This window comes from Podarcis liolepis, assembly GCF_965112155.1.
Source record: "Podarcis liolepis genome assembly, chromosome: 6".
In the NCBI taxonomy this organism is placed as follows: domain Eukaryota; kingdom Metazoa; phylum Chordata; class Lepidosauria; order Squamata; family Lacertidae; genus Podarcis; species Podarcis liolepis.
This window is the reverse complement of record NC_139559.1, coordinates 40,788,787-40,816,478: the sequence shown is the minus strand read 5'-3', so window position 1 is coordinate 40,816,478 and position 27,692 is coordinate 40,788,787. Positions and strand designations below refer to the sequence as shown.

The following is a 27,692-nucleotide window of genomic DNA, read 5'->3' as shown; positions in this document are numbered from 1 at the left end:
TGACGGGCCCAAGGTCACCCAGCAGCTGCATGTGGAGGAGCAGAGACGCGAACCCGGTTCCCCAGATTACGAATCTACTGCTTTTAACCACTACACCATATTGAAGAGGGGGAGAAGCATGAGCTCCTTGGAGAAAATAATAGCATATAAATGCAATATATAAAAATATATAATAACAACAACAACAATCGGTCATGACAAGGCAGGCAAGGATTAAATGAATAGCAGCAAAGCAGCAACTGCTATCTTTCTACACTCTTCTAAAGTATTTTGCCTGATCTTTTGTTCAACCAGTGATATTAGTTGCATAGATGAGCAATGGTGACCAGCTTCTGCTTAAGAACCTAATGAAGTCACTGAAAGCTTTGCTACAGCAGGATTGTAAACACGGAAAGAAGATGGACCTACACCTAACATCTGTGTTAAAGGTGCTTCATTCCCCAGCTTGTTTCAGTTATTGAGCCAAGAATGAATGGCATTAGCTTAGTACCCAAGCACTGGGGGAAAAGATGGAAAGAGTCATAAAAGGAGTCACAATCACAGGTGCACTTCCATCAAAATTACTTTCACACATTCAAAACTCCTGAATCAGTTCCTTAAACCAAACTAATGGGATACAATTTTAAGGTTTCCTCCCTCTGGTGGTTTTCGATGCATTGGGTCATACTTCCATCTCCATTTGTGTCAAGTGATTTATTTGGCCCATAAATTAGTGAGCTTCAATGTTACTACAACTGCCAAAAAAAGTTAATTTGCATGAACAAACATTAACCCAAACCGCAAAAGCAGCAAAACTGGAACCAGTACATTTGTAATGCAAAAAACTCAAAAAGCCAAGATGTTCCTTCGCACAGAAATAAGCAATTCAGAGGTTGAGGTACGCCCTCTGCTGCTTTAGATTATGTATACAGCTACGGATGTAAACTCTTCACCCTGCATTGAGTAACATTTGGCTATATGCTCCTGCTAATATTAACAGGGACACTTAGAATTAACTTTAGTCTTGTTTCCCACAGATTAGAATTGTTTTGCAAAAAGCCAAAAACTGTCTAGAGCAGATACCCAAGTATATTTTGAAGCAGAAGTGGAAAGCCACGTACAATTTTGCCTGATTTGCCGGGCAAATCATGTTCTGTACAGTGGTACCTCGGGATGTGAACGAGATCTGTTCCAGAGCCCTGTTTGCATCCTGAAGCGAACGTAACAAGCAATGGCGCGTCTGCGTGTGTTGCCGCTTCCACGCATGACATCATTTTGAGTGCCTGCGCAAGCGGCGAAACCCGGAAGTAACGCACTCCATTATATCCGGGTTGCCGCAGAGCGCAACTTGAACGCGCTCAACCCGAAGTATGACTGTATTGACTGTGAGCTGAGCAAGTGGACACATGTTGCGGCAGTGTGCTCCTCTTCAGTGCCAGCTTCTATGGTACTTCATTCCATTCCCAGATTTTTTAGTCCACCTGCCTTGTGTTCTCTGGGCTACCGAGAAATTGTCCTTATTGGCCTATTCTGCAGTCCCTAGTCCCCCCAGGATTGTCTTACTGCACACCTTGGGGTTAACCAAAGCCTTTTGATACCTCTCTTGTGCATGGGCGTCACCATTTTGGCTACATAAGCCATGGGACTTGTACTGGAATTGGCTGCAGTTCCCTCCCCGCTTCCCGGTCAGTCAGCTGTCCAGTTCTCACCAGCCTGTTTTGGGTCTCCTTCTATGGATGGACATACCTCTGCCCACTGCGTTTAATTTCTTCACTGATGGGCAGCTTACTGCCCCATCCCTAGGGATGTTTAAAAATAGCTTCTAGAATCTGAGATTATCCATTTATAACATCATATTCCAGCCACTCTATTCCCTGCTCATCCCATTGTCAGGTTTCCCATTTCCCACTTAACATTCCATATTATGTGATTGGAACACACACACACCTTGCTTTTCCAAGTTTCTTTGCTTGTTTGTATCTTGCTATTACCCCACCACCACTACAAGTCTGCTGCTACCATCAGTAATAGCATATACTGTAGTTAATTATCTCACTTGTAAATCAAAGATAATATTTTAAATACTCATTTGTTTTGCTAGCATTACTATAAAGTTCTAAGGATGACATACTAAGTTCTTAGTTTGTAGCCAATTGTTCTGCTCGTGTAGACTTCTGCTTGTGTACAAGATTTGATGTAGTATCCATTTTGTCCTGCATATCTACTGAAAACTGTTTTTCAAATTCACAGCAGTGCCATAACTATGCAGGATAAATCACTGTGATATGCATATGGTTGTAATTTCAAAGGTATCTCAAATTACCGTATTTTTCGCTCTATAAGACGCACCAGACCACAAGACGCACCAAGTTTTTGGAGGAGGAAAACAAGAGGGAAAATTTCTGAATCTCAGAAGCCAGAACAAGAGGAGGGATCGCTGCGCAGCCTGCATCTATAATTCACGAATGCAGCTATCTGGGATAGCTACACAGCCTGCATTCGCTCCATAAGACGCGCACACATTTCCCCTTACTTTTAAGGAGGGGAAAAGTGAGTCTTATAGAGCAAAAAATACGGTATTTCACCCTCAGGATGCAACCATAAACACACTAACAAAGCAGGGAGTAAGACCCACTGAACAAAGCTTCTGAGTAAAGTGTGTGTAGTTATGTATGCTGAAGTAGTTATGTACATTAGAGACTTAGACTGCAGTCCTAACCCCACTTACCTGGGAGTACGCCCCACTGAATTAAAAAGGACTTACTTCAGAGTGGATATCATTAGCATTACGCTGTTAAAGAATAGCTGCACCCTGAACATGAATCCTCGGGACAGAAGGTAAGTGGTCTTAACACAGAATTTCTAGGTTTACTTGCAGACTATTAATGATTTTTTTAAAAGCAAATGCAGAACTGATGCTAGGCATTATACAATAAAGAGTGGAAAAACCACAGAAGGCATATTTATGGGTTATAAAAGCCCTTTTATAAAGCCATTTTTAAACAAAACCAAGAAGTTTACAAAAGAAAATAAGATACAGAAGAATAAGTTGCTTAATATATTCCCAAAAAAAGAGAAAAAAATGAGGGGGACACAAATCCAACATGCTGAACAATAAAGGGTTCTTTTCCATGTTCTCTTTTAATACAAAATACAAGCCAAGGATACACATACTTAAAACAGAGCTCAGGAGCAGATATGCAGTCCTGGGAACCCTTCAATAAAAAGCAAAGCAAGGTTTGTTAAATTTTTTTTAATTGCAAGTACATACAGAGACTGGAATATGTAAAATTAAGTAGCACAAAAGACCATCACACAATTCTACCAATGCATGTTGCATCTATAATTCACGAACATGGTCAACAACGTCATGTTCACTTCAACCCCCCCTTTCTTTAAAAAAATGCATTTTTTAAATAAAGCATTAATGTTACATTCAAACTGAACTTCTAGTACCATGCTGCAGATTTCATTGTCAAGGGAATGACAACCCTATTGGCTATTAATAGGACTGGTGACTGTGGCATCCTGTCTAGCAATATTCCTTCAGATAACTGACCAGTTGAAGTGCCATATTTTAGTCAGCAGCCTGTCTTTCAAGGCCATGAAAAAAATCCAGGGGAGACCAAGAACTCAACAGGGTAGTGAACACCCAAGACAAATATCCACTGCATTCCATTTCATCAACCTGTAGCTGATGCCAAGGGCAGTTGCCCCACTTGCAGTCTTTCTTTTTACCTCTTTAGATTTGAGAATAGTTCAGGGTTTTACTGTGACATGTTCCTGGTAAACAAATTATGTAATTCTCTTATATACAACTTTTGTAATAACTGTTTCTGCGGGAAAAGTAAAGTTCACAAATTTCTAACACACATTAAGTTGTCAGACGGACACCCACACATGCACGCTTACACGCACACCCACTCTCATTCACACAAGATACTTGAAGGGGTTTTCACGTTATTGTGGCTTAAAGCAAGTTTGCGTATTGTTTTGCCCCAAACCCCTATAAAAAATCCCTCCCCAGATATACAAAGCATATGCACAATGGTATCTTGCAGTCACACCAAGCATGCTCAAACTGATGGAACCATTCCATTTTCTACAGTTTTGTACAGGGGCAGGTGGGGCAACAGGTACTCTCAACAGTGGTCAACACAGCATATAGTGAATGCTTTAATAGACTTGAAAGGCAAAACCTCTGCTTCAAGGGATAGAAAAGTTTCATGAAGAAAAACCAAGTGTGAGCTACCCAGTGAAGCAAACTGAAATGAGAATGGGGGGAAAGGAGGAATACCAATGGCAACTGTCAGCTTAGTGAATTATGGGTCTTTAAATTATTACAAGTATACCCCATGCCCAAGAGGAAATTTGCTATCTAGTTTCCAAGATTCCACAAGTTGTTTGTTCCAAATGCAACCCGAAGAGGAGGGGGAAGAGAAGAGGGAAGGGTTGTTGGGTTTCAGCAACAGGTGGACCCAAGCCCCACACAGAGCCTATTCAATGAATATTTGGAGGGAAGGGGGGAAACAGTCAAATTCCTCCACGAAGCACTAATGTAACTTTCCAAATAGCTAAAATCATAGGAATCAATTTCCTTTTATTTTATAAAACAATGTGCCAACATTATGATTTGTTTTAAAAAAATAAACACTCCACAGAAAAATTACATAAAGCAAAAGCACCAATTTCTACAGCTCATAAGCTTCCAGCATGTTATAGCTCTTGTCCTGCCCCACCTCCACTCCTTAGTTTAGCTGTTTGTTGTACTTGGGACTCATGCTTTAAAATTAAGTTTTAAAAAGTATTTTCAATCCACATAATTAAACATTTCCGTACTTGGTGCAGGCATATCATAATTGAGTATATTCAGTATCTGCATCACATCTTCCCTACTAACAATTCCAGAAGGGTTTACAGACCACCTGAATGTATATACATTTCCCCATCTCTCCCAATATATTTATACACGATTTGTACGTTAGATTAAACTGAGCACTAAGCCCCTTGATTTAAGTTTTATTGATTTGCCCTAAAACATTAGATTGAAAAGTAAAAGCCATCCTAGAGTATACTTGGATATTCACCTTTAAGGTGTGCAGGCTGTTTTTTCAGCACCATGGCAACCACTATCTCGTCAAGTCCCCAAGGTAAGCTGCAAAAACCCTTTCAAACCCCTACTAAAATTCTGTTTATACCCTTACTGCTTTCACAGTTTCTTGCAAAGCTAAAACTTACGATACACTGAAAATATTTGCTTTTGGTTTTTCAGCAAATTTGTAGTAAATCTTATTAAATAACCTGCCACTCCCAGGAAGCAATCGATGTACAGTAACACACACTGAAGTATACCGATTTGTTTCTCTGGCAATACTTGTTCCAAGGGACAAACTAGTGAACTGATACGGCTATCACATCCCTAGAATACTGCACTCAGAAGCCATATACACAGAGGCAGAGAAAACTGATTTTGCAAACTAGAATTACAAGTTTAAAATATTGACATTATTTTGCTAGTGTTACACGGACTGCAGGAGGGAAACACTTTCTTTCCATCTCTGGACTATAAAGAATGGTGAGAGAAAGCAGTTAAATGTTTTCACTCACAATATTCTAAATATTTGCTTCCAGGGAGACATATGCAGAACCCAGTAAAATCATAGCATATAGTTTGGGTTTTCACAGATTCAACATAAAATAGCCTGCTCTCCATCATGTACAATATCTGATACACAGAACTGTTTTTAAAAATTCAAGAGGGTAATGGGTTCAAATAAACGAAAAAGAAAAAACAGGAGTCTTGATGACTTTCTTATGCATCCTATACACTGTTGAATGTGTTAAAGAAAGGATGCCAAGAAAAAAAAAGACACACATTTTTCAAAATAAGTGAATCAGCAGCAGAAACATATTCAGACAGCAATAAGCAGTTGGCTGATCATAATGGCTAGAGCTAAGCTCTCAAAAACGTGTACATTTGGAGCAGCCAAATAGACTAGGTCACCAAGTGCTTCATTTGCAGTATAGGATAAGTTTACCACTTTGAACTCAACACTCTGAAAGAAGCAATACAGTCTTCATGCCCGTAGTACCCAGATCACACAGCCAATTAAGCTTTGGCTAAATTGGCAAATGTGAGTCAAGTTGGGCTTCTGTCCACGGAGGATCTCAAGATATTTTTGCTCTCTAGTTATTCTTCAAAAACACATATGCTAACATCAAAACTGTTACTCCAACCGTTACTCCAACCCAGGAGAAATTTGTGTTCTTTCACTAAACCCCAAAGCAGATGTAAAGTGGAAGTCATGTAGACACAAGTAGAGCTATTATAAATAGCAGAAGTCTGAATAAGCCAAGGTTGAAAAGCACATACCTATGCCATGTGTGTGTATGCATGTGTGAGAGAAAGAACCTACATGGTATTTCACTGCTTTTATATTCTTTGCATGGCCTTACAATACTAGTCAAGCAGACCTTGTCCTTGAAGAGGATGCTTGTGAATAGCATTCTCTACACTTTTAACCATCTTAGCACAGATGACAAAGGATCTGGCTTCAGAACACTGATACTCAAAATCAATTTGCAAAGAGATTATGGTTGAAAGTGTTATTGCAACTGTACAAAATGAAAGATGTAAAGCAGATGGCACTCCAACTCACACTTAATACTGCAGTTCCTTTACCTGGGACTGAAAAGCAAAGTCTGTCTTGTGTCTAAATTGGCAATACTGATACATCAGTGAAAACTTGTTTTGTGCACTGGAAAGATATCCTGATTTTGAGATGCACTATTTCTGCTACATCATGTCTTCCAGTTCACACTCTGTTCCTCACTTATCCTAGGTATATAGCCTCTGCTAACTAGAGAATAAGTAAGATCTAGCAATGGAGAAAGCAGAAAGCAGGGGAAACTAAACTAAGCAAGGAAATGATGGATCAGGATAAATTAAACCCCTTGTTGGTGGAAGCTGTGTAGTCTGACTTTTGAGGATCTCAGGGAAAGGAGTACTTAAGCCATGACTCTTGGATTGAAAAAGACACTGTGCCAATATATAAAGTCACTTCCACGTTTCTAAAGAATACCTCTCTCAGCCTCCCATCCCAACTTTTCAAAACAGTTGTTCCAGCTTCCAAAAATCTGCCTGAAACCAAGCTTTAAATTTTACGCAAAGCTTCAAAGCAGCATAAAAAGATGGACATTTCAAAACGAATGAGAGTCAGGAAAAAAATGAATGCAGTTCTGCCAACTGGAATCCTATCCTTATCAATAAGCAGCAATAGTATCTACGGCATGAACAGGTAGGGTCTTTCAGAAGACTGAAAAATAGAACAGACCAAATGGTCATTAAAACAAGACTGTGGAACCCCAAACATTCAGAGTATTGGAACTTAAAACCCATGATGGATTTCAAACTAATTCATATACTAATTATGTCAAAGGAAATGCAATGTGCAATAATATATTTGTTTTGGATTCAATTAAGCAACAGTTGCCTTAGAAGAATTTCTGCAGCTTTGGGAAACCTATACCATTAGTTAACTATGATTTCCAAGTATCAGCCTCATCCTTATTGCTTTACAACTGCAGTAAGCCTTCAAAAATATATCTTTAGTATGCTGTTAATTTAAATCTAAATGGCTTTCAAATTTGGTTGGGGAGAACGGAATGGCCAGTAGAGACTGTGACGTCAAATCATTATTGTGTAAAGGTTCTCTTAAAAAAAGAAGAAAGTACTGTACTATTAAAACAGCTAAAGTAAAGGTGGCATTCACAGCCCATGAGTCAAGCCACAACCAAAACCATGTTCTACCCCCTAAGTATATTCTCTTTTCCTTACTCTCTCGCTCTCTCAAAAAAAGTTTCTCTCCCACACCACCATTTAATCTTCACCAGAGGGGACTTCATCTTCAGACCCTTCATCCCCAGATTTGTCTGGAGGAGGACTAACTGATTTCTTCTTTCCTGGAGGACTTTCAGGCTCTTCGTCATCATCTTTTGGGGATGGGGTCTTTTCTTTTGATGTCTTTGAAGCTGTGGGACGGCCTCCCTTCCCTTTGCCCTTCACTGGACTAGGTGTAACTGAAGGAAGAAAAGCATCAAAATGTAACAAAGAATCTTACAGTTAGTGCTTTTTTAAAAAAATCAGCTTTTGAGCACATTTTAAAATATGTTTTTCCTTTCTTAACTTTTCAATCTGGTAATGTAGGAATGAAAACGTATTAGTACTATTGAACATAGCTTAAATTCCTACAAGATGATGCGTGTCAGGGCTCCAAGAAGTGTGTGGCAGAGGCCCCCTGAGGCTGATCCGGGCTGTGTGTGTCAGTGATTTATGGGGTTTTGTGCCACCTGTGAGGCAGGAGCTTGGTCTGGACCAAGTGTCTGAACAGTCAGAGACAGTGGAAGGGGTGCAGGATGCGTCAGGAGCAGAGGAAGAAACTGTTGAGAGGGGCAGACTGGTAGAATCCCCTCCGTCCCCTTCCCTGTTGTCTCCCAGGACCAGGACGGGTTTGAAGAGACAGGCACAGCGGTGATTTCAGTGTAGAAGTCACAGCTTGTTTGTGTGTACCCTGTCAGGGAAGGGAACTTAAGTGTGGGTTGAGGCAGGGTCGTGTGGACGCAACTGTCTAGCTCAGAGCACAAGCCCGGGGAAGGAGTACCAGTTATTCAGTTGCCATAAGTGTGTGTGTGTGTTTGGTGCACCTTGGGAGCTACTCTAGTGCATGCTGTCAGTAAAGAATTAAGCTACTGGCTGTTTGTGTTCCTTGGGCTTGGTGTGCTCAGGCCAATGCCCAATTCCTCCTAATAAGAACTGTATTTTTTTAATTATTATTTTAAAAAGACTTATGAGAGCCTGCTATTGTGTCAGCAATAAAATGTGCCAGCAATGAGGCACCCTCTCCCACATCCTTCTTAAAGGTGCCATTAAAACTTTCTTAGAACTGATGCTCACCATCTTTCTCTTCTCCAAGGGTAAGCAGCCAGTTATGATAAAAGCAAATTTGAAACAGAATGACTTTCACTAAAATACGAAGGCATCATAGGGTTAGTGTAATGTAAGTTGGGCATGTGGCAATTACATGGTTGTACATACTCCTAAATAATGCACAGCATTTCAAGTGTTGTAACTGATTTTAGGCTGAAAACACAGCCAGTGTGAATGCATTTATTCTAAAATTCTCCTTCAGTATAGCAGCTAAAGGTTAGGAGCACCATCTCTTCCTTTCTCCTAGAATCATGATACATTTGATATTTAAAGGAACATAACAGTTGGGCATACCCGTTATCAAAGTAATTGTTTAGATAATTTAATCCAAGCCTCCAAAAAAAATTTCCACCCACACTGTGCTTGCACTTTTGTTAAGACAAGGTTTAACCAAATGAGTATTTATGCTTTCAGGATGTATGTAGCTTTGGGTACACCTGGAACTGTGCTAAGACTCACCATATTATTTTCACGCCTAATGGAACAAGGGGAATTTCTTAGGATTGGTAGGCACGAACATCACCTGTTTTAATCAGCACTGGCAAGTGGTCTGAACACAATACTGGTAACCAAGAAGTCATAGAATCCCATCCTGATACAGCCACTAGCTTCTTTGAAATCAGGAGCAATCCATACAAGAACTTTCCAGTAATCAGCTCTACCACATTATACAGACTGCCATGTATGTTAATAGGGATAAATTGCTAGTTGAAAATTGATGGCTTCCTATTCTTTCAAGCACAAGAGATGAAGAGCTGAGAAAACATAAGCACTTGCAAGCAAATTTCCATTATGTTATTCCTAACAGGTGCAAAGGGGAAGCAAGCTGAGCTCACCTGTAGCCTTTAGCCTTGGTTTAGGCATTTTCTTTTCTTTCCTTTCTGGTTTGGATTTCTTAGCCACTTTTTTGTTCTTCTTTTTTGAACTGCCATAGTCACTATCATCATCATCTTCCACAAGGAAGTCTTCATCGCTGCCAGACTCTTCTGTGCAGAGAGAGAGGAATGAAATGTCTCTAAGAAGGGCTGTCCTTGTTCACTTGGAAGAGAGACAGAATGGGGGAGAAAGTCTGGTAGGTTGATCAAGGGATAGAAGTCAGCATTCTTGGCTTCTATATCCTGTAACATACTTGCTAGAACTTGGAGAAATCAGGACTTCTGTGCCTCAGTATTTCCTCATGTAAATCTGCTTTATGACTGGTGACAAGCAGCACAATTATTTAAAACAGCAGTGGCATAGGCATATTTCTCCTTCCCTCAAGAGCAATTACATGGAGGCTCATCCTGACCATTTCCTATGCCAGCTGCTGTAGGTTCTATATGAATTCCCTTCCCAGCCTATGTCTGTTCTCTTGTTCAATATGGTCTTCCATCTTGTAGCAAGCTGTAGAAGTGCCCTTGGAAGCAAACACCAGTAACTTATTATATATGGAATAGCAGTAGCTTACTGCTTCCTATAACAGACTTCCAGGTTTTGAATCCAGATGTCCATGATTCTAGTTCATCATCTCACTGGGTTTCTCTTGTTTATTTGCACACATTCACAGCAAATATCAAACGGGTCCCCACTTTTCATCATTTAGAGCAAGGGTATGTCAATTTGCACAACAGACAAGCAAGAAAGCAAAATCTGAGGTGCAGGCATTTTACCACATATTGATTTTTAATTGCTAACCATGTACACAAGGGGATTTGAGGCCCTTTACTGTCTCCTGAAGCCAGATAGGATGGTATTTGTAATCAAAGTGGCCTGTTCAGTTTGTTGTCCAGTGCTGAAGATAAAACAGTGACGAATATGGCAAGTTTGTATCTTACTAATAGAAATATTGACTAAAAGCTCTCCACATGTCCTAAAAGATTTGGACCCTGGACCTGAAGGACAGCATTGTTTTCTCTTTGTTGTCAACAGCCAAGCTGGACACTAAGTACATTAACAATGAAGCGCATTCAATACTCAAGAAGCAGAAATGTCAAGTTTGCCTACCTTGGCAGCTTAGCCTGGATAGATCAAGCATGGATGTAATTTGTCGAACCCACTCCTATTCTACATTTGTGTGTGCCGTTCGGTGCCACTTACTTTCCTGAAACGATGCCTCCTCCTCTTCCTGGTCTTCCTCCTCACTGCCCACATCATCCATGAGCATTTCTCGCTGCTTGGAAGCAGCTTTGGATGCTGCCTGTCGCTGCTGGCGCACATTTTTCTGATCTTCTTTCTCATCCTCACTGTCCTCTGTTATAAAGTCACCAAAGAACACTGAAGATGGACAGTACAGAACACATTTCCAACTGGGGTAGGGAAGAAACTAGGGGGAAATAAAGGCTTGTCTATTCATGACATAATTCAGATTTGCTGAACACCAAACTTATCTGAAAGCTTCTAATTTTCAATCATTCCGAAGTTGTCTCCATGCAAAATACCCATCTGTAATGGTAAATAATGGAACACCCAGCACTGGTTAACCTGCTGCTCTCTACACTGGAAATGGAACTCAGTAGAAGCAGGGCTCAGAAGTGCCTGGCGTGCTCTGGTCCATGGGGTCACGAAGAGTCGGACACGATAAACGACTAAACAACAACAAGAAGCAGGGCTAGTTTTTACATAACGTACTGTTCATTTCTCTTCTCTGGCTCTCTCATCTGAGAAAAGGTAGCAAAGCTTTGTGGATAAACATCGATTCTTTCTTTCTTTTAAAAAGGGAAGTATAACCAAAATCAGAACAAAGATGCTAATCAAATGAGGACAGAAAAGGATGCATAGAGCCAGGGCCAGCTCACCCAGGAGGCAAAGTGATGCGACCATGTCAGGCAGCTGGATCCACAGGGGCAGCAGATCCCCATGTACAGTGGTACCCCGCAAGACGAATGCCTCGTAAGACGGAAAACCCGCAAGACGAAAGGGTTTTCTGTTTTGGAGGCGCTTCGCAAGACGAATTTCCCTATGGGCTTGCTTCGCAAGACGAAAGCCCATAGGGAAATCTCCGGGGACCTGTTTTAAATGCTGGTGGTGGGGAGCAAAGCCTTTCCCCCCCTCCGGCCTTCAGAAGAGGTCCAGGAAGGCCGGCAGGGGCCGAAAGGCTTTGCTCCCCACTGCCAGCATTTTAAAAGCAGTCCGGCATAGCAGGGAAGCGCTTCCCGCTATCGCGGACGGCTTTTGAAGGCAGGCGGGGGGAGCAAAGACTTTCGCCCCCCGCCGGCCTTCAGAAGAGGTCCTGGACCTCTTCTGAAGGCTGGCGGGGGGCAAAAGTCTTTGTCCCCCCTGCCTGCCTTCCCAGGGGCTTTTAAATCGCCCCGGACAGCGGAGAAGTCCTCCGCTGTCCCGGGGCGATTTTAAAATGCCGCCCGCCAGCATTTTAAGATCGCCCCGGACAGCGGAGAAGTCCTCCGCTGTCCCGGGGTTTTTTAAAATGCTGGGGGTGGGAAGAAAAGCCCTTGTCCTCCCCCCCAGCCTTCAGAAGAGGTCGGGGACAGACTGTCCCCGGACCTGGTCTGAAGGCGGTTTCCCTAGGAACGCATTAATTGATTTTCAATGCATTCCTATGGGAAACCGTGCATCGCAAGACGAAAAACTCGCAAGACGAAGAGACTTGCGGAACGAATTAATTTTGTCTTGCGAGGCACCACTGTAGATCATCATTTACTTGTTATACCTGATGTAGACTTTCACTCACTCCTTCTTCCCTGGCGGGGAGAGGGCTGACATTTTGTGGTTCACCTCAGGTGCCAAAATGTCTTTGGCTGGCTGGCCCGGGGTAGAACAATCCCAACCTTCACCAGGCAGCAAGGCACGAGTTGAGCAGCTGATTGGGCCTGGGCTGCCAAGTGATAGTGGTGGGGCTGGCTCAGGATCCCTCCCCGCCCCCCCCCCCCAAAAGCATTCTGTTCTGGAGATTTTTGTGGGCATTTCAGCAGGCAGAACAGGGAGTTCACCCTTGGAAGAGTGACTTCGCCATAACTCTGTGATCAGAGTCTTTTTGAGCTCAGAGGGGGAAGCCTTCCCCAGCACAGTGGATTGTGGGTTTATATTGTGGCCTAAGAACAGTTACTGATGAATGTTTTTTGTTTTTAAATTTATTAACCATTTTCACTTAACAAATTATTCCAACAATTGTATTCCCCCCCCCCAATTTTCCCCCTCCTGCCCCTGTATACCCCCCTCCCGCCCCCCTACGAATTTCCTCAGTTCCTCTTTCTGGTTTGTTAACATATATTGTTCTCTTCATATTATAAAAATGTAAAAATCTCTAAATTATCCATCTACTGTGTTAACAAATCAATTTGTGTATTTTTATTCAAAACTGATGAATGTTTTAATGTACATCCTTTGGCTGAAGGGACTGTGCTAAGCAGCACAGGCTACAAAAAGCTTTGAAGCAAGTCCAGTGAGGAATCAGAATGTGCAATAATATTTATTCTTCAACAAGTTTAGCTATAACTTGACCAGTCTTCCAGTCACACACCTAATATGTATGGTTGCTTAGATATGCCAAGTTGGCTAAATTAAGTAAGAAATGGGTCCTCCCTCAGTTTTCTGAAACAGCATTACCTGAAATTGTCTATGTAAGATGTTAAGCAGGTGAAGACATGTATTAAGGCTGCAATCCTAACACCACTTATCTGGGAATAAACCCTGCTGAATTTACTCTGACTTACTTATCAGCAGACATGGCTAAGCCTGCACTGATAGGCATTAACCGAATCCATAGATACAAATATATTGCAGGAAGCTGAAGTTTAATGTAGGCCAGGTTGCATTTATCATTTCCTACTGCTTCATACACAGGTGGGGGACATCTTTAGCTTGAGGTCACATCGGAATGGGTCAAATGCCAGTGATGGGTGGAGATTAAAGGCAAAAGTGAGTGGAGCAATGGATATTCCTCTTATAGTAGGCTACATTTCAGGCAAGCAAAAGCCAGCGGTTTCTATTCCTTCTTCCATACCTCTCCATCCTCTAACATGGAAGCAAGAAGCCTCATCACAGTTCAGACGTATTCCAGCCAGGTAAATACACTCAAGAAAGTAGAGTAGACCTAATAAGGGTTGTAACCTGGGGACAGATTTTGGCCTAGAGAGTGTCTTGAGGGCTAGATAAAGAAGCTCGGAGGGCCACATTTGTCCCCAGCACCTGAGATTCTCCGTCCCTGGCTTAATGTGAATGTGCAGGGCACTTCTGCACACTGCTGAAAACACAGACACTTTCTTCCTCTCTTGCTTCTACTAGGAAACAAACTATGGGCTCGCTAGTTATGTCATGTGAAGCATGCGTCCCTGGTTTTTCTCCAAACACACCATAAATGGTAAACCAAGAACAAACCTTGGCTTCTGTTCATGGTTTCTTTGGAGAGGAACAAACCATGAGCCAATACAAGCCACAGCACAGCTTGTTTCCCGGAAACATGGCAGAAGCAGGAGAGGAAAGGAGAAACGTGAAGTACCCATGATTTCAGTAGCGTGCACCCAGCACAATGCTTATTCCCACTGATCCATGATTTTAACTATGGCTGAATGTGACTTGCAAACCAGGTCATAGTGAGTTACTTGATTTACACAGCCTTTACCTGCAGCCCTTTTCCTGGATTTGGAAGTTGCTCTTTTGTTCTTGTCAGGTTTCACTTTTTTCCCTTTTTTGTTCTTTTGAGAACTCTCATAGTCACTATCAGCTTTGCCATCATCTGCTCCTAAGTCATCCTCACTGCCAAAATCTTCATCTGAGGAAAAAATGGTGATACATGTTATTCTTAGCCTTCTACTGCAGGGAAGCACAATCAGAAATGGTAGACTATTCCAGGCTTTAATGCTAAAGACCGGTGAGCAAGCGCAGAACAAAGGAAAGTGCATTTGATACTGTTACAGACAACTTAGAGAAGAACACAGTCAACATTTCTGAGAGAAGCAATGGCAGGGAAAAGAACTCCAGTTGGTTATCTATATAGTAAGATGCATAACTTACCCGCTGAGTGAGAATCATCTCTCTTTGTCTTCATATCTTTTTCTGAGTCTTCACTGTGAAAAGGAAAATTAGTAGATGTAATTCAAGTACAACCATGAAGATTATTTTATTATTAGTGCATTCTGAGGTAAAGGAGGAAAGCAGCTAGGTTGTTTCGTCTGAACAAAAAGACCTGACTGAATTTATTAATTCTATTCAGTTTATTATCTACTCCAGGAATAAAAAGATATCTACTAAAGTACTTTTATACTGCATCATTCTAAATATAGCTTTCAGACAACAAGCAATTTTGCTTAATTGCTGAAGCAACTCTTGTGCTTCCCAAGTTGCAAGGAGGGAGAATTCTGAAGGAAAAAATACAAATTTTAACTATAAAATCTGCATAGCAATGGTATTTATCTTTGAAGTTTGCAACAATCCCCTACTACTCTACCAGCTTATAAAAAATCCAAAACCCATTTCAGAGTAAAGGCAAGAAGTCCAGAATAAGAGAACCACAATTTATTTGAAAAAAGCTGAAGTGTTTTTATTGAAACACACAGTATAGGGCACTATATTTGTCATTTTCTGTGTATATATAAAAAAATCTTTTTCCTAGTCATCCAAACTAAGTTGGAAAAGTGTATAGGTCCTCAAGTTAAAGCCACCTATATAACAAACTTAAGTAGTAGGGATCTTGCTTACCTATCCTCCTGAGAATTCTTTCCAGACCGCCTCTTATTTTTTGCTTCCCTTGGTGATGAACGAATTTTCTTGGCTGGAGGGGCTGAATCTCTGCCATATTCTTCATCTATATTGTAAGTGGGATAAAACAGATGTTGTGGATGATTACAGGTTTGCCAGTTAGTATAATTAAATGGTATAACCATGAAAGATTAGCACTAAGCACAGCATCCTGCTAAAATGCCATGAAACAACTGAAAATCGGGGCTGCTGAAAACCTAGTAGTCTTTTAGATTGGATTTGATGATTCTCTGCAATTATTATGGTTCATTTTAAGTTGGCTGTATTTTAATTAGTTTGGATATGGAATGCAAGTAATGCCTATTAAACAGCAATTTATGAGGTTTTTAAAATATACTCATACTTAGAGGAAATTAACACTCAAGAGAATATTTAAAAGCCCCAGTAAAATAACATGGCAGTTTCGTTGAGTTTGGATTTGATATCCCGCGTTATCACTACCCTAAGGAGTCTCAAAGCAGCTAACATTCTCCTTTCCCTTCCTCCCCCACAACAAACACTTTGTGAGGTGAGAGGGGCTTAAGAGACTTCAAAGAAGTGTGACTGGTCACCCAGCAGCTGCATGTGGAGGAGCAGAGACGAGAACCCAGTTCCCCAGATTACGAATCTACCCTTTGAATACAGATCTCCTTAACTTCTCAATTTCTCTGTCTGGGAGACTATCTGGTTTATATCCAAATAGCAGTGAGCAGTTGTCAATTGTTTTTACAACTGCTTTTATACACAGGTGAACAGTAGTGTCATACAATAAGGATTTCTCAAATTATCAGGGTTTCATGTGAAGAATAATGATGGACGCACCACAGTATTTTGCCCACTGCTCCCAATCCACTGCAACTTGAAGCCACAGTGGACCCCTGGATGTGGTGTGCTCTAAGGCACACTCAGTTCATATAAAGTTTCCTGGAGGAGGAACAATATACAGTACTTAATATTTGGCTGCAATACTGAAAGCTGCCCTAGGAACCTGTTGAGTGATGGTGCATAAAGCATATCAATTAATAAAAAGGAAGGTAGAAACTGAAATACAGGTTTCACAACAATACTGCACTTATGCCTACTGCCACAGTCTGTCTGTCATGATGAATTTTATTGGGGTATGTTTTTGGTTTTTTAAAAAAATAAAGATGGTAAATGGTTAAGGGTTGTATCCAATGCTAGTCCTAGTCAGAGTAAATCCACTGGAGTTAATGGACATGAATAATTTACGTTCATAAATTTCAATGGGTCTCCTGTGAGCAGGATTAGCATTGGATACAAACCTAATTCATAAGCCAAACTACAATAGTTAAGAGCTCGACAGACACACAAACAGCTGGTTGGCTTTAAATGCCTTGGTACGTTCTTGTTGTTCCTTGATTGGTGAAGATCTTGCACAAGTTATAACTGAATAGCCAACAAAACAAAATTAGAAACAACATAGGATAGCACCATATTTTGTTTTCATTAATTACCACCATAGCAGCTTCATTCATCAGACAGTAACAGCATGTGTGCTTTCCAAGAAAGGAAGAAAAAAATCCTGTAGAGGTTCCAGAAACATTAATATAATTCACTTGCAGTAGTCCAAGAAGGAAGAGAGCCTCAGAGGAATGGAAATTAAAAAGCCACATGCTAAAAAACAACGTGTTGACCAAACTAGCAACTCTCAAAAACCTATTCAAGATAGCACATCTGCATCACCCCTTGCTAAAACATTATGCTTACTGTTTGGCTGAATAAAACTACACAGCTTAGGAGCACCCTTGCTCTTTAAACCATGCAGTGCCCAGCACTTTAAGTAGCTGCCAAAGACTGTCAAGAGATTTAAACTTACCTGCATCATCTGACTCCTGAAACTGTGAGTAGTCCACCACTTTTCTGTTCCTAGAAGGGCAGAAATACAGAAGTTTAAGCAGACTGAAATGTTATAGCATCTACAATTAATGTTAATAACAAAGACTCCTTCACCAATATACTGCTTTCCTAGACTAGATTTCAATCCGTCAAACCGCTTTAAAGAGGCATCCAAATGACACAGATGGGATACTCTTTGGTTCCTGAAGGAAGCAAGAAACTTCAGGCAGCAACCTTTGCTACTGATGACTGTATACCCCCATTTTTAGAGATGACTGAAGTTATAGCAAATGGCCGGTGGAAGAGGCTTTGCAATGCTGCTAAGTGTGCCCACAATACTTCCAGATTAGACAACATGAGGCCTCAGCTTTCCTCTTCCCCCACATAGCTCCTAAGCTGTTGACAGTTCAAACCTTAATCACCTGGCCATAGCCTTAGTTTGGGGGATGGTTGTTCAGGACTGGTAACATAGGAAGCTGCTCAGCCAGCCCCTAACCTGGACTGCAATGCAAAGGGGAAAGGGAGGGGGAAAGAGGGTGTGTGTGAGAGATTGTGCATGCGCACGCAGGCACACACAGTATCCATGCAGGCTCTCCCTCCCCTTTTGAAGGATGGAGAGGAAATTGGTTCCACTGTGATCTATTTATATCCTGCTACTCCATGGGCTCAGAATGATTTACAACAGTTTTTCTAAACGCCCAGGGGTTCCCATCTATCTCTTGCTTTCTAGTCTACTGAAGCTTTAAACAATTTCTAGTTTCCTATTCATACGAGATAGTTTAAGTAGATTTCTGGAAAAGGGAACTAGAAAATACATCAATGAGAATTTTGAAATTAAAAAATATTGATAAGAAATAGGCTATTTTGAAAAATTAACTCAAGCTATTGATGCACACTACTTTAAGAGAAAAGTGGCATACAGCTGATACTTAACCATTCTAAAACTAAATGAAAAGAATCTTTGATGTTGGAAATGTGCATCTTCTGATGCAAATGTTCTTATCTGGCAGGGATGCTCTAAATGCAGAGACACCCAAATTTAATTGCATGCAGTCAATTCACAACTTAAGCACATCTATCTTGCATGAATTTAGCTTTACATGCTTAGCTGATATAACATTGAAATTAAGGTGGGGGGGAGCTGGCAATCCTACCCACCATTTCACTCACCTTGGGAGAGCATGTTTGCACTATATGTGATTTCGGCTTTATGTACTATCCCCAGAACATAATCCTAGCATGTTGAGAGTTGACTGTATTACAGTACTTGTTCATATAATTGTAATGGTAATATTTGATGAATATGAAAACTGGACATGGTAAAGAAAATGAAGTTAAATATATAAATATTACACCCACTTGCCCCACACTTGATGTCATGTGTAGGGCAGGTAGATGCAGTTAGATTGGCTGTGCAACCTAGTTCCCTGTGGAGAACTTGATCACAAAACTAATCCCTGAAGAAAGGAGAGCTGAAGTCACTGACCATCAGCTTCAAGAATGCTGGAGTTCAAGCCTGCAGGATCAGTTGGGTAACTGAGTTTCCCATGGGAAACTCAAATCACACAGCTAATTTCTGTAGAAAGCTCCTTGCGCTGCAGTTTCCAAGCAGCTGGCCACCAGTTGGCTGTCAAACCCTTGGGAAGTGCTGCGCAAAGGGCTTTGACAAGTGGGCATGACAGCCCACCTACCATTCATTTGAGAACATGTTTTTGACAGATGGATTGTCCTACCCACCTGTCAAGTTGGTCCACATGAGGGGGACCAATAAGGATTTGGCTCAACAGGACAAATAGTTCCCCACTCTTATTATGAGACCTACTATGAGACCTAGCCTTATTATGCAAGACTTTGGAGTATGTTTTAAGCAGTAGGCACCTGTTGCCGAAAATCAAGCAAGCCTTAAAAAATAAATTAACTAACTCAAGTGAATTGAGAATACCTCAACAAAATTACTACTGTACTTCACTTACAATGATGTTGCCAAGCACTCTTTACTCACTTTATGCTTTGTATCACTACAATGAAGAAAGCTAATTTGGGAATAAAACTGAGGAGTCAATTCTAGGAAAACAGCAAAATAAATATCAGAATGACCCAGATAATTTAATGTATTTGGTGTGTTCATACCTCACATCATCTTATTTCTTAAACTTATTGGCCCTGTTCAAACCTAACATCAGCTGTTAAAGTTACTACAGTGGTGCCTCGCAAGACGAAAAGAATCCGTTCTGTGATTCTCTTCGTCTAGCGGTTTTTTCGTCTTGCGAAGCAAGCCCATTGACAGATTAGTGGATTAGCGGCTAATATGATCGGATCAGCTGATAAGCGGCTTAGCGGCTTAGAAAAAAGGGGGGAGGGGAAAAAACCCGCAGGAACTCGCAAGACATTGTCGTCTTGCGAAGCAAGCCCATAGATAATTCGTCTAGCGAAGCACCTCCAAAACGGAAAACTCTTTCGTCTAGCGAGTTTTCCGTCTTGCGAGGCATTCGTCTTGCGGGGCACCACTGTATCTGCATAATTATTACTGAGCTAGGAAAGGCATGCTTTCTTCCTCTAAGGCAGCCATGTTGAAAGTCCATTTTGGGGGCCTAATCGGTCAGTTTAATCTGACCCTTGTGGCAGTTTATATCCTGAGGTAAAATACTAAAAAAACCTCAGCAACTTCAATCCTAAAAAAAAGTTTAACAACTTTGGTCGGCCCTTTAATTCATCAAATCTGGCCCTCTCAAAGATGTGAATATACAAAAGGAATCAAAATATTTTTAAATAAAAAAAATAAATTCAATTTTCACAATTAAAAGCACTACATTTCTTAAATATTTAATAGTTTAGATGTAATCAAGTTACCCACTGCAGTTACTCTCTAAACTGAATCGGTGCTACTATCTGATACAATGAGCTGAAAGAGGCTTTTCCAAGCAAATGGAGATTCAATCTGACACTTTCTCAAATATGGGTATTTACACTTTGCCTGCCAAATATAGGCATTTCATTTACACCAAATGAAACTGCTCTAGTCCACCCAGTAACTTTCTACCTGTTAGTCATTTGCATTTCATTTTTGTTTGCTACTTCATTCTTATGACAGTTGAGTTCGACCAAGGCAAAGTGAACTTAAGATGGTTTTCAAAGTAGAAATATTCCTTTGATTTCAAACAGTGTGGGGCTTACTGTAAGTGCTGATCAGCTGATCGGGAACTCAACAGCACAGCTGCCAGGCTTGCTATAAAGCTGACAATCCTTGCTTGGATGCAAAGGAACAACCCTTAGTAATCTAGATTGTACATTTGAAGGTGCACCTTTGCCTGCCCCATACCTCATATCACATATGATATTAGATGCAAGGCAGATGGATATGGTTTTGGGGAAATGGTCTCAAAAGCCAAATTAGGACCTCTTCTGGGCCTAGCTTGGCTTATAGGATGGTGGTTCCCTTGTACTGTCATTTGGAGATATTTTAAAGGCATTCCCTCTATAGGTGAAAGCATGCAAAATGTACAGTGTGACAAAGATGAAATGTCTGGTTGAATCCAGTGTAAATAAAGCATGTTGATCTTGAATAGGGCAAATATCAGAATTATTTTCCCATGCTGCACTATTTCTTACATTAAAAGGCATTCTAAAATAGAAATGTTTCGTAAGAGTATATTCTTTTTTTAAAAAAAAACTATTTCCACCGCCCGCTGCCTTCACGTCTCGATGTGATTTATCCTTAACTACCTTTAGAACATCTGGTGGCATCCAGTGGTGACTCTGTGGCAGAACAGTGAAGGAGGCAGTATTCAGCTATCTCCCTTCCCCCTGGAGCTCTCTGCAACCCCTCTAAATCTGCCTCAGGTGTAGCATATTTAAGGAATGACATGAGGGGAATTGAGAAATACTTGCCGATGGGACTCCTTCCACCAATGGTAGATCACTATTTGATACCACCTATAAACTATATTACATGTTTCTTTGCAAAAACTGTACTGCTGGCCTTGATGTAATTTCCTTTAAAAAGCCTATGGCTTCAATCCTGCACACTTGACTGGGAGTAAATCCTATTGAATTCAATGAGGTTCACACCTGAGGTTCACATTATAGGCTTGTACAATCAACAATACTTACAAATATACCCACTGTTAGAATGAAGCAGCATGTACCCCAAGCTGCACAAGCATATTTAAATTTTCCCAGTACAACCATAGGAAAGATATTAAATAAGAGAGGAACTGAAAAATAATCAACATTGTAACAAATGAAAGCTGTTATTATTGGAATAAGAAACAATCTTTTCTTACACTCAGTTAGCCAAAAACAAAAATACAAAAGCATGTTTACCAGAAAGATCAGGGGGATGTGTACAAACCACAAGTGACTGCCCCTCTTTCAAACTGTTTCCAATCCTCTGAAGTAAGAAACAAACTAGTACAGTGGTGCCTCGCAAGACGAAAAGAATCCGTTCTGTGATTCTCTTCGTCTAGCGGTTTTTTCGTCTTGCGAAGCAAGCCCATTGACGGATTAGCGGATTAGCGCTATTAGCGGCTAATCGGATCAGCTGATAAGCGGCTTAGCGGCTTAGAAAAAGGGGGGGGAGGAAAAAAAACCAGCAGGAACTCGCAAGGCATTGTCGTCTTGCGAAGCAAGCCCATAGGAGATTTGTTTTGCGAAGCACCTCCAAAACAGAAAACTCTTTCATCTAGCAAGTTTTCCGTCTTGCGAGGCACCACTGTATCTGCTCCAGGCCAACAGGTCAATGTATTAAGGACAGTGAATTAAATATGTACTGAACCTTTAGAAGTCTTATCAGTTCCACCACAACAGTAACTGAGGATTAAATTAGCAACTAGAAACCTATGTGTTATTTAACCAGTGCCATCATACTGAAGTTTCTTTTGCTAATAAAAATCAATTTCTGATTGCAATAGCTTCCAATTATGGACTTAATTTTTATATCCTTGAACTGAATATTTGCACAAATTAATACAAGCTTCTCTGCTCATTTTCATGTTAGCTCGTTTCTAAGGGTTTGCGTGTATATTCCAAACACAGATCAACTTCTTTCCCATACTACAGGGGAATTAATGAGTCTGGAGCAGGCAAGACAAACAAACAGCTACAAATCAATAAAATATACACACTAAAATAGTATCTATATTCTAGAACAGGGTGGTCCAACATGCAACTCACATGCGACACTGGAGGCCTTTTTGGCAGCACTTGCTAAGCACCAAAGGACTGTTGGGAATCCCAACATCTGAGATTTCTCTCCCACCTCAGTCAACTACTTGCAGCAGCAGCAGCAGCAGCAAATTGTTATGCTCCAGTGTCATTGAAGTCCTGGTCCCCCACTTCCCCAGCCACAGGCATACCAGGTGACTGGACAGCGGCCAGATGTTTGGTAGTGGGGGTTGATTGGCTATGGTGTGCCACTGTGTATTACAAACTGCCCCTCTGCTCTTCTTGTACATGGCTGGGTCCAGAGGCAGGAGGCTAATTCCCAGTGGCAGGGCTCTCAGGGCAGATATTCTGCCATGGCCTTGTTGCCTTCCCCTTCGGGACTTGAAACTCCTAGCCTCCTGCTTCCCCCAACCCAGGAAATTGAGCAGGCAGTCACTGAATCTGCTGCACTGCTGCCAGTAGCTGCCTTCTGCCAATCCAAACCATATTCCTTTCTCTTGGGGGGGGGGGCTCACCACTCCCAAACCAGGGGTGCTCCTGCCTTGGACAGGTTCTCCTTCTCCGCCTTCCAGCGTTTTGTTTAGAAGCAGGACCCATGGATGCCAGGAGAGTACCCGAGTGCTGCTGGGGGGGAGGGGGGAGTGGGCAATGCTGGGGGTGCTGGAGGACAGGGACACAACTGTGGGCTCATCCTGAGCTTAGTGCTGTAATATGAGGGAGGGGCAAATCATACTGGGGTCCATGTTGCTCAGGAGGCTGGTCCATGCAGCGCTGTGGCAACCAGCTGGCATGTGAGGATGAGGCAGCCGTTGAAAATCCCACACCTTCTTCTTTGGCTGCATTTATTTACTAGCTTCACAAGAGGCTTCAATCTTTTTTACTAGAAGACTTCTAAAATATTTTTTTATTATTATTATTTATATCCCGCCTATTATCCTGACAGGGACTCAATGTCTCCATTGTTAATGAAAGCACATACATGTTTGTGTACTAAATTTTGTTTAATAAGTAAACATATTAAATCTATTGTGTATTTAAATAACATTAACTATGTTACAAATACTTTAATTTATGATATGGAAATGTAATTCAGTGTGTGGCCTGCAGGTTCTGTGTCAAAGTACTCTTGCGACCCACTTGGTCTGAGAGGTTGGACCGCTCTGTTCTAGAAGATCATGGGAAGGATCCTGACTTATTCAACAAAATAAATGTTGGCTACATCCACCCATTTTAAACTGACATCACAAATGGCAAACAACTTAATATAAGCATAACAAAAGTAATTAACCTTAGCAAGAATGCACATATAAGCAAACCACCAAGACTACTTGTGTTTTTGGATGCAGCAAAGGCATTTGACATGGTAGAATGGAAGGATTTTGTAGGGGAACTTTATTTTCAACCTAGACCAAAGCTATTTATATATTCCTTATGTTCAGCATGATAGAAAATGAGGTTTGCTAAGTAATTCACTTCTTAAAAAATGGACAAAGGGTGCACTTTATCCTCACTGCTATTTGCACTTGCACACTTGCAATTGAAACACTTTACAATGCAGTTCACTTCATTTGCAAAATAAGTGTCAGTCAGGCATACTAATCTCAAATCAAAATCTTGTTACATTCTCATGATGCAATGTTATCCATGGAGTAGCTTTGTGAGCGCTTGCCTGTATCATTCCAATTAATAACTAAATAAATACACTTTATTTTTGTAGCTGAAAATCAACCCACAAAAGTCTGACTCAGGCTTCCAACTCTAACGCCACTTACCCAGGAGTAAGGTTCACTGAATCCAAAGGATTTACATTTGAGTAGACATGGTTAGTTAGGACTGTGCTGTTAATCATAATCAGTTCATCAATGTTGGACAATGTCTATACAGCATCAAAGTATAGGCTCTAATAATCCTATGAGGTATCTGGGAAGTAATTAATAATATAATAAGCAGGTTTTGGCTGGCCTTAGTAGTGAAGCCAAAAGGTATGGACACCAAAGACAGACCCTTTCTCTGCCTATTGTGGTGCTCTACAGCTGAGACAGCACCCTGACACTCTCCTTCAGGAAAAGGGGGCAGAAAGCATGCTGGCCGGACTGCTGCTTTTGCTGAGGCACATCCTCATGGAAGCAAGACAGTGGCACCAGAGGCTGTGTATCAAGACATGCCTCAAGCAGTGCACTGCAGAAGCAAGGCCCTGAAAGAGACTGAGTACTAGACCAGCCACTTGCTGATGTGTGCACCCATTCATCAGTGTGTGTCTATGTCAGAAAGCAAGCAGAAGAGGGCAGCATCAACAGCAGGGTGGCAAACTACTTAAAGCAGATACATTATGCTTTTTAAAGAAACAAAAACATTTCCTATGCCTTGGCCCAAGTATCCATATGTCATGAATTTTAAACCCTTATTATATGATAATATTTGTGAAGTCACCAAATGGCTTTGAAAACTGCACTAAGATTTCTGGAGCCTTACTAGATAATATTAACAATGTGTAAGCTTCTACTCAGAAGTAAGCCCCACTGAGTTCAATGGGACTTGCTCCCAGAAATGTGTGTATAAGATTGCAACCTAACAGCACAACATGTGTCCACTCAGAAGCCTTGTCCATTCAATTCAATGGACCTTGCTCCCAAGTAACTGGGTACAACTACCACATAAGCATAACTAGAAAAAAAATTGCAGTAATTTTATAAGTATCTATCATATTGGGTTGAGGGGGACAAGTACCACACTGATATCCTGCTGCCCAAGGGTCCACAAAACCCTGGAGCCAGCCCTGTCCTGCATTATTGCATCCCCATGGAGAGAATGGGGCTCCAATCCCCTGTAAACCATCATGCTCATTAGGCCTGTCACTCACTTTTAATCCAACCTAGCTCACAGGGTTGTTGTGAGAATATAGGGACACACAAGCATGCCAAACTCAGCTCCTTGAGGGAAGAATTTGGTTATAAATGCCACAGATACTGACATTCAAAGACACAATTAAACACACAAGTTCTTCTTTTCCAGGCTTGCTACAGTCCAAAAGAAGCGCAGCAGGCGTCTAAAAACGGCGTTTCTTGTCTACTTAAATGAAGCCACTGCTGCAAGAAGCATCATTTCCAGCCCCTCACGAAATGCACTGAATGCAAACACGCCCGCCTCCCCACTAGGGAGCACTCCCTTGGCTCTACGAACCCTGTCCTCTGGCGAGCGAGCTCTCGCCCCCACGCCGATGTACAAAAAGCCACACTGTACAAAAAGATACAGAAAAAAGCACGTCGCCCCTGCAAGTTGCAGCTCGGAACACGGAGGCGCAGCAAAGGGCCGTGCCTCTCCGTCACCAGATTCCTCCGGAGGAAGCGCGCAAGTGGCTCTCCGGAGCCAGCGGCGAGCGTGAGAGGCATGCCTCCCGTCCACGCTTTCGCGGGCGACGTGCACGAAGCAAGCCTCGGGCGCAGCCACCCCTCCTTCCCCCGCAGAGACGTGGACTTTGCTTGCGCTAACCTTCAGGGGCAGCATTGCATCCTGTAGGGAAGGGACCTGCAGGGCGGCGGCGTGCGATAGCCTCCCGCTCCCGCCCCCCCACCGCCGAGCAGCAGCAGCACGCTGCATGCCTGCACACGCCCCTCCCCTCTCTCCCGCCATACCCGACTCCAGGCCGCCTCCCCTCCCCTCGCGTGGGACGAGGCCCGGGGCATTCGCTCCTCCGCCGAAGGGCCGTGGGTGGCCTGCGGGAGCGAGGGCCGCCAGAGCCAGCCCCGCAGGCCTCACGCCGCTCGCGAAGGAGACTCACCTGACGGGCCTAGACATCTCGGCGGGTTAAACGGAGGCCCTGAGGCGGGCACGGGTGCCTAAGGAGACGAAAGAACCGAGGCCGGTCGGCGCCGTTCTCGCTCGCCCTCCCGGGGGCCGTCAGTCCCCGGGTCCAGCGACTCAGGCCGACGCCCCGCACCCCAGATCTGGCTCCTGTGCGCCGTCAATCGCCACCACTCGCCTCTCCCCCCTGCAAAATGGTCGCACTTCGTCCAGTAGAGGGGATGCGCCGAGCTGAGAGGGCGGTGCAACCTATTCGGCTAGCATCTCCTCCCTACGCTTCTCGTTGGCTGCCTCGCAGCGTCGCCGCGCCCCATTGGCCTGTTCGAACGATCACGGAAGCGCTGCCCCGCCTCCTTCCCTGCGAGCGGGAGGAGTGAAGGCGGTGGAGGGGAGCTCCTTGCTAAAGCTGATATGAGAGCGGACAGCCAACAACAGCCAGAAAAACCCGCCGGGGTTTCACAATGGCAGATTCGGCAGCAGCTTGCTTGGATTCCGACCCTATAATTCAACAGCTCAGTCCTCTTTCGTGCACGAGAGAATTCGCTTTCATTCGCATTTATTTTTCTTATGGGAAACAATAGGCTCCAGGCCAAACAGCAGATTCGATAAGAAAGGCTGGGCTACGTTTTTGGAGGGAAAGGAGAATCAGATCAGCCCCTCCCTACGAATTTGTGACACTTATCGCGATACTTTCATAATTAATGGTTATGCTCCCGCGAGCCTTGCTTGGCCCTAGAATTGTCGGAGGGCCGGGATGATACGATGTGCTCCCCTTTCTCCCTCTTCTTCCCTTGTACTACTCTTCACTGCTGTTAGAGACGGTGCTTTGTGCATGCCTCGCTGCATTACACCATTCTCCCCTGGCTCATCATCTCTGTTGGCCAGAAATATAGTTGAAATTGAATAATAATTACAAGCAAAATGGCATCAGGTCTCAGCCCTAGAATATGCAGAGTGCATATTCAACATTGCCCATCTTCAAACCTCTAGAACGGGTAGACAACCTAAGGTCTGGGGACCGCATGCGGCCCAATCTGGCCTGCGGATGGTCCAGGAATCAGCCTGTTTTTACATGAGTAGAATGTGTTTTTATTTAAAATGCATCTCTGGGTTATTTGTGGGGCATAGGAATTATTTTTTTCAAAATATAGTCCTGCCCACCACATGGCCTGAGGGACGGTGGACTGGCCCACTGCTGAAAAAGGTTACTGACCCCTGCTCTAGAATGAAGCAG

General features: G+C 42.4%; 1 protein-coding gene across 2 annotated transcripts; it reads right to left on the bottom strand.

The window, feature by feature from the left end:
- Nucleotides 1-2,941: 2,941 nt before the first annotated feature.
- NUCKS1 (nuclear casein kinase and cyclin dependent kinase substrate 1) lies at nucleotides 2,942-26,726 on the bottom strand. 2 transcript variants are annotated; one of them, XM_083509076.1, is made up of 8 exons: nucleotides 26,436-26,712; nucleotides 17,475-17,524; nucleotides 15,599-15,704; nucleotides 14,915-14,967; nucleotides 14,523-14,672; nucleotides 11,042-11,194; nucleotides 9,802-9,951; nucleotides 2,942-8,058 (listed from the first exon to the last, which is right to left on the bottom strand). In XM_083509076.1, exons 1-8 carry the CDS (start codon nucleotides 26,450-26,452, stop codon nucleotides 7,859-7,861), a joined length of 879 nt encoding a protein of 292 aa, XP_083365202.1. In that variant the 5' UTR covers nucleotides 26,453-26,712; the 3' UTR covers nucleotides 2,942-7,858. The 2 variants fall into 2 exon arrangements, with proteins under 2 accessions (XP_083365202.1, XP_083365203.1); XM_083509077.1 differs by lacking the exon at nucleotides 9,802-9,951 and having other exon boundaries at nucleotides 26,436-26,726.
- Nucleotides 26,727-27,692: the final 966 nt, after the last annotated feature.

Excerpts from the sequence above, each read along its gene's own strand:
- NUCKS1 (XM_083509076.1), bottom strand. Across the intron at positions 11,195-14,522 it reads ATCCAGGAAAAGGGCTGCAG|AGGACAGTGAGGATGAGAAA; the intron begins GTAAAGGCTGTG and ends ACTTTATAACAG. Across the intron at positions 8,059-9,801 it reads ACCAAGGCTAAAGGCTACAG|TTACACCTAGTCCAGTGAAG; the intron begins GTGAGCTCAGCT and ends TTCTTCCTTCAG.